The 7,016-nt window shown below is 41.5% G+C and overlaps 1 protein-coding gene across 5 annotated transcripts; it reads right to left on the reverse strand.

Moving 5' to 3' along the window:
- Window positions 1–42: 42 nt before the first annotated feature.
- Window positions 43–5,438, reverse strand: LOC118358157 (LIM/homeobox protein Lhx6-like). 5 transcript variants are annotated; one of them, XM_035735655.1, is made up of 8 exons: window positions 4,900–5,438; window positions 3,481–3,663; window positions 3,158–3,279; window positions 1,927–2,147; window positions 1,542–1,642; window positions 1,230–1,325; window positions 840–1,069; window positions 43–657 (listed from the first exon to the last, which is right to left on the reverse strand). In XM_035735655.1, the coding sequence occupies exons 1-8, from the start codon at window positions 4,975–4,977 to the stop codon at window positions 627–629; spliced, it is 1,062 nt and encodes a 353-aa protein (XP_035591548.1). In that variant the 5' UTR covers window positions 4,978–5,438; the 3' UTR covers window positions 43–626. The 5 variants fall into 5 exon arrangements, with proteins under 5 accessions (XP_035591548.1, XP_035591547.1, XP_035591549.1 ...); XM_035735654.1 differs by having other exon boundaries at window positions 889–1,069; window positions 1,927–2,144; window positions 4,900–5,437; XM_035735656.1 differs by having other exon boundaries at window positions 889–1,018; window positions 4,900–5,437.
- Window positions 5,439–7,016: the final 1,578 nt, after the last annotated feature.

The following is a 7,016-nucleotide window of genomic DNA, read 5'->3' on the forward strand; positions in this document are numbered from 1 at the left end:
GGACACACAAGACCGCCTCTCTCTAAACACACAAGATCAGAAGAGTCTTCATCCTCACCTTACACAGAAATATGTAAGTCCATGCATGGGAGGGTTTTATACAGGAAAACAAGCAGACGGAGTAACAGAAAAAAAAGTCATATTTAAAACGAATGGAATTGAAAAATAAAATACCTTCAATACTATAAGTTGATGAATAAGACAATGAAAAATCTGAATCCGCAGTGATTGAATTGAAATGTTCTGTTGGAAGAGTCTTCCTGTTCCTAACCCTGGTCCTGGAGATCCAACAGATCCCTGTCAAATGGGTGGTGTAATCTGGTCCTGATGATTACCACATTTGTATTGAACTGGGATGTTTTCCCCACGACGATCTAAAGTCTAGCTGCCTTTATAAAAACCGTCCATCCATTTGAATATGTGATATCTCCACCTTTGACATACTATGGAGACGGTAAAAGTCCTCTTGTGTAGTCAAATGGAAGAGACAGATGTTGAACTGTTCTCAGAGGTTTGGGATGGAAAGGTCCGCGAGAGAGATGGCTTGTGGAGGAGGTGGTCTCAGGGGCATGACTTAGTGGCTGATGGGCAACTGTGGTAAGGTCATGCCTGGGTGGATGAGGTGGTTAGGGGAGGACAGCATTGAGAAGGGATGACCTGTGCACAGGAAGCAACAGAAATATATATATTTTTATTAAATGCAATAAGACTAAATACATTGCACAAGAAGCCATATGTGATGTGACGTGAACTGAAATACACTATGGGTAGAATCATATCTTTGATCATGTTAATTGGTAGAGTAAAAAAGTAGTAATTTCTGTTAGAGCCAAAGTCACCTCGATGCACATGTATGTTTTGTCCATCGAGAGGGAGTAACCAACTCACTGTCTATATATCCATGCAGAGCCAGCAGGTGTGGTCTGTCAGGACTGCTGAAGGGGGAGTAGAGGTTGTCTGGCAGTGAGGGGGGCAATCTAGAGTGGGGGTAAGGGGCGCCCTGGAGGTGACCGTTGTGCTGGGGGGGAGGATGCTTTTTATGCCTTGCTCTGCAGTTTTGAAACCAAACCTATTGAAAATGTAACATTACTAAAGATCATTGAATGGCGTATGCAAGACGTAATCTGGTAAAGACGAATGATTTTATCATATCAAATGATCTATTTTATTACATCATACGTTCATTTTCAATATGTCTAACAACATTAGTTTGATATTATCATACATACTTGTATGACCCGTCTGCTCAGACCTGTCATGTCTGCCAGCTTCTGTAAGGTCTGAGTATCAGGGTTGTTGTCTTGGTAAAACTGAGACTGCATCACCTGAGAACACACCGAGCAAACTCAGTCACGAAGCTACATACTCAGCTGGTTATTCACCGAATCAAGCAAATTCAGTCAGACAGTCACATTCATCTGAATTATGGAAAATGTCATACTGAAACGATATCACCCCGTCACTCCGTCTCTCTCTGTCACACACAAATACCGTGCATACTTTCACAGACACTCACACACATAAACACACACCTACCGTACCTGTAGCTGCTCAGCGCTGAAGGAAGTGCGTGCTCTCTTGGCTGGTTTGGGTTGGCCATCCTGATCAGAGGGCAAGGCTCCCTCTAAAGTGAGACCTGTCCCTAAGTCCCAGGCATAAGAAGGAAAGAAACATCACCACACAGTTTAATATTGTTCACTTTAGCTAACCTGAAAGAGATCATACACATGCAATTGGTGCAGAGGTGCTGGATATCGAAACATAAATTCCTCTGGGTAAGACATGTATGACACAAATTATGTCTGAATTCTTCCCCAATACAGTTTCCCATAGGGACGAATCCTAACTTGAGAATATCCCATACATGGCTGATATTTGGGTACCCTGCTCCCTGACATTGTCTGAGACGCCCGTCGGAAGACCTACCGTTCTCCGCCGCTCTCTGGAGGTTCTCCACCATGGTGTCATAGTGGGCCCGACAGAGCACCCGGCCCTCCACCAGACCAAACTCCTCCCCTGTGGACAGCTGCCTCTTACAGGAGTAGCAGGCGAAGCAGGCCAGGTGGTACACACTGCCCCGTGCCCGCCGTACCCAGTCAGTGGCAAACACCTGGCGCCCGCACTGGCTACACTTGGTGCCAAACCTACTGTGATGAGACAGAGATGAGAAGGGGGCATTTTTAGTCGTCTTTCACTGCTACTAGTTCAAGTAAATGTGTGATCGACGGAAATGTTGTGCAGGCCAGAAATAGAAAGAAACTCTTATTGTAAAAGATTACCAACAGCATTGCTTTTCCAATCTAATTTCACTTTAGTCAAATTTAACTGAGCCTCCTGTTAATTAAAACAATAATAGCAACAGCAATGGGGTAACAATAGCAATATAATTATAGATTATTTTTTTATATTTTTTTTTTATAGAATAATGATAATACAACAACAAATAGTGTTTAATTAGTTGGCATGCTACAAACAGCCTATAGACCCGCCAGTTTATGACGAAAATGTGAACTTTCTGTGAGTGAGAAAAATAGCCCTTGATAAATTAAACAGTATTTTAGCAGTGGCCCTGGTTGAAGGGGGGAATGATGAATTGATAAATGAAGAACAACGAAAACGAATAGCTTAAATGTAGTGATCTCAAAGATGTAAGAATCATTATTGAGAGTAAAAATGTTGATAAAGTCCACCACATTTTCAGTAAAGGCAATCATTTAAATATATCTAAAGAGAAACATTCCGAAGTAACTGACAAAAAAATGGGTATTGGGTGTAAAAGTGTTCATATTTCTGATGTTAAAAATGGACTATGGGTTTATTCGGATAGCCGTGGTTACAGATTTGTTTTTCCTTTAATAAAGGTAATGCGTGTCTAAGAATTTGTGTGATTTAGACGTTACAACGATACAACAAAAAAAACAGTCCAATCCTGTTTACTTGCCCCGAGACATAAGAACACAATGTATTTTTTGTTTAAAAAAAATCTATATACCAACGGAACAGAATAGAAATAGGATACGCTCAGTATAGTCAATCTTAAACGATCTCCCTGCAATAAGATGTGATAAGTAATCCATTGTTTGTGAACATTAAAGCCAAACATAGAACATACAGCACCCTACATTTTATGGAAAACAAATAGCAAAACTTACCCTACCTGAAATAATCCAATTTGCAAAAGATTTCTTTGTTTTTGATGTAGCAGCTATTGTGCTGACGTAATGATACTCTGCAGACTGAACACTCCAGACATCCCACGTGCCAATTCAAATTGTTCACCTGCCATGAGAAATAAATACTCGTAATAATAATAATAATAATAATAATATAATTTGTTTGGGGTACTAATTCTATAAAATGGAAGGAACTTGAAAGATTATGCAAATATACAGGCAACTTGTGAGGAAGAAATAGGTTTGAAATTGAATCGTAAATGATACTTGATTTGACCGGTGTAATAAAAGGCATTATAATGCTTACCTTCAGTAGGTATCTGTCTTGGATCTCTGTGCCGCAGCTGGCACACTGGTTTTTCCCGGTAGACCGAACCGGCGTCGGGGAGGCCAGGGTCGGAGGCGAGCACATAGACGGTGTTACCGGAGGACTGGGCAGGAAAGGAGCCTCTACTTTCACATCCTCGTGAGGCTCCCCGTCGGAGTGAGACTGAGGTTTGGGAGAGATTTTTCTTGTCATAATCTTATAGTGACCTGGATGCAAGGTAAAAGGCCTATAGACTGTATGTATTACAGGACACATGGCGCCGTACAGGACAAGCCCTCATTGGTTACATGAAAAACAAGCATTGTGTAGAGTAGGCCTAAATGCAAAAAAAAAAAAATCGAATGAAATGGGCTTACTACAACAATATGCTACTGAAAACAAAACTTCAAAGCCTGTCACAAAAGTAAAATATGAAAATGGGGTTGGGAAATGAAAAAAGGGAGTCGAAGTTCGGCCACGTCTCCAATGATCATGTCTAAGTTCCTATTTTGATCACATTAAATCGTTAATGTCTTATGTTTTAATAACTCACCATTATGAAGCTATTCTGTTTGTGGAAAAACAGCCGTGTAGACGAAGCCTGGAGCTGCGACTGAAGTCTGCTCTGCGCCCTGTTCTGCTTTGCGCTTTCGGCTATGCATCCCTACCAGCCCATACCTCAAGCTATATCCGGTGCAAAACAATGAATAATACTTTCTCAGGCATTTAAACCCTGGCAACAAAAGATAATTTTGATGAAGCAATTAGAATTAGGATTTCTTTTCCCCTTTATGTACAACCCGTAGGCTACCTCCTAAAATAATCGCATAGCCTAATAGTTCCCATGCAATCGAAAACACTGAAAAGATGGACTACCTGCAATTAGTGATGGCTTCAAATGCTCGAGATTAGAGGCAGCCAGGGTGTCAATTTCAACTGTCAATCAGAGAAGGCATCGCGCCACCAGAAGAATTGCATATTTTAATTTTAATAGCCGTAATCGAAAATCGAATTTCTGTACACAAGACTAGGATGTGAAGAGGCTCTTGAACGTCGCACTATTCATAGGAGACAATGTACATAACTTGAAACATAAAGGAGCGTGATTGTCTCGGCTTCGCTTATGATAGGCCACTTGAAGCTCTCTTGGTGATTATAACGGTATTCAAGAGTGCCAAAAATCTGGTTTTGGGTGGGATTCAGAATCCATTTTGGCCTTCGTTTAAACGAAATGACGCTAGCACAAATGTGAAATGTCTATATAATTGTCATTAAACATAGGCTGGAGCGTGGAAAACAAAAAAAACAATCCGCGAGGATATTTCAGAGAGCAGCGCAAGCAAATAAGTATTCACTTGTAATGAGTCGATAGCCTATAGAGCATAGGCACATTTTGAAATTATATGTCATGTGATGTACCTGATCAACGAACACATTGTCCAATAAAACTTTGTTCTCCTCTGGGTGTGGGGACAGAGCTTCATTTTTCCAGTACATGCAGGAGACCCGTTAACACTGTTAAGAGGCAGGCGGTATCCAAATCGGTCCCGGGATGGGTTCAGTAGCGAATTATGATTTTACGCATGACAAATTACAAACAGCAAAATGCATTTTCCCTGGCTCGAAACTCCATAAATATAAATTGAATTATCTAGGACAGTTAGCCTTTTTTGTTTAGTTTACTGTCACTGCCTGTTGATGTTTATTTCCAAGATATAGTTCTTTGCATTGTGTTGTTGAAGCTGCAGCCACTTTCTCTGAATTAGTCCAAATCGAGTGAGCGGTGGCGTGTGATGTATCCGCATGCGCTGAGTTGGGTAGGCCTATCCCGCGCGCTCTACTCTGTGTCAGTCGGTGCGCTCAACAAATTCAGCGACCGGTGTCCATTCAAGAAAGCTCTTGAGCGGCTGGGGACGGGCAATAACTGGTCCTTCAGGCACTCCCCCTCCACCTCTTCAAAATGGAAGTTACTCCCCGTCTGCTTTGAGAAGAATAGGAATAGGTGGGTGGCAAAAAGAGCAGAACTCTGATTTGTTTTGGCATACAACATAAGCATAAATATGAGATATACAGTTGATCAAATAAATACCATTATCTAAATAAAAAATGTGGCTTTTTTACATTCACATTGTGTGCGGTAGGCCTGCTTGTGATGATTTGAGGGTTGATTCAGCAGAATGCTTACGTTCTTGCTAACCCGAAAGATACTGAAAATGTTCAAATACACACAATATCAAACACAAAATCTAGGTCTACTTATTTGGTCTGGTTTCTTACATTTAAAAATCTCTTAATATACGTGGACATGTCAGAAGCGTGTGTGTGTTCCATCAAAGTATGCCTCCCAATAAAACCATGCCGCCCATCTTTCATGTCGAGAGAACACACTGAAAATAGTGTTCAACGTGTTTGCGAGGACATTAAGTGCTCCTTGGAGGTATGATTTGTTGCACATTGGGATTGTTTCAGGAACCTCCATTGATTTAGGCCTGCTTACTTGTTCTGAAAGAAAATAAACAAAGGTGATTTACGTATGAACCGGAGGAGCGTCATTGTCCAGAGTGTTACAACAATATATTGAACTGTGTCACTTTCCCAGACTCCACCTGCAAGCCATCCATGCAGAGCTGTAATGGCACAGCATGGGATTGTCAGTAACAGGCTTCTGCTGTCTCCTTCAGTCCTATATTATGAAGTAGAATATTCATGCAATTAACTGTAACCTATGATCCTACTGTAATTACATTCAAATAGAATAGATGACTCTTTCTTTTCTGTTTAGTCATTCTGTAGCCTTGGAAATCCCAGACCTATGCTGGAACATGGTGCACGTTGTGGGAGGCAACCCATCTGCCTAGAGAGACTAGTCATTCTGCACTGCATCAATTTCTTTGTGTTTGCTTCTTCAGCTGCTGCTCTAAGGACTTACTGTAAATCAACAAAATGATGAAGTGTGTTAAGATTGGCTGTAACCTCAGATAATAGGAAAGTTCGCTGACGGTGATGTGTCACCTGCTGCATCATGGGCTGTTCTGTGGATGTATGAGACGAGGTGCAGCGACAAGACCGTGTTCCCGTTGCCCTGCCTTTCTGGTAGGTAGAATACATCTGTCCATGTTCCACACAGAAAATAAGTGTTCAGTACCCCACCTCAAAAACAACAACCTGCATTACACATGCTGAAGCCATCACAGTCACTGAATAGGCCCCATGGACAGTCCATGGGGCAGTACGTCGAGGACAGATGACGTGTCGTTGGGTCCGTGTGAACGCATGTGTAAGATGGGGATGGGGGTTACTTGAGGACGTTATTTATTTGTGCGCTCAGTGCATAGAGGGGAATTATCAGCATTAAGGAGGAGTCCTATTGTAGGTCTTTCAGTATGTAACAGGTAAACAAGGCTCCTGAAGCGTTACTTCATTATTTGAGGTGACAGGGGAGAGATGGGATTCGGAAGATGTTACATTTTATAGATTCTCTCATCATGATAGGTATTTTCTCTAATGCCTATTCGTGTAGGCTACAGTATTTGCTT

The sequence above is a fragment of the Oncorhynchus keta genome, chromosome 25 (genome assembly GCF_023373465.1).
Source record: "Oncorhynchus keta strain PuntledgeMale-10-30-2019 chromosome 25, Oket_V2, whole genome shotgun sequence".
Lineage (NCBI taxonomy): Eukaryota > Metazoa > Chordata > Actinopteri > Salmoniformes > Salmonidae > Oncorhynchus > Oncorhynchus keta.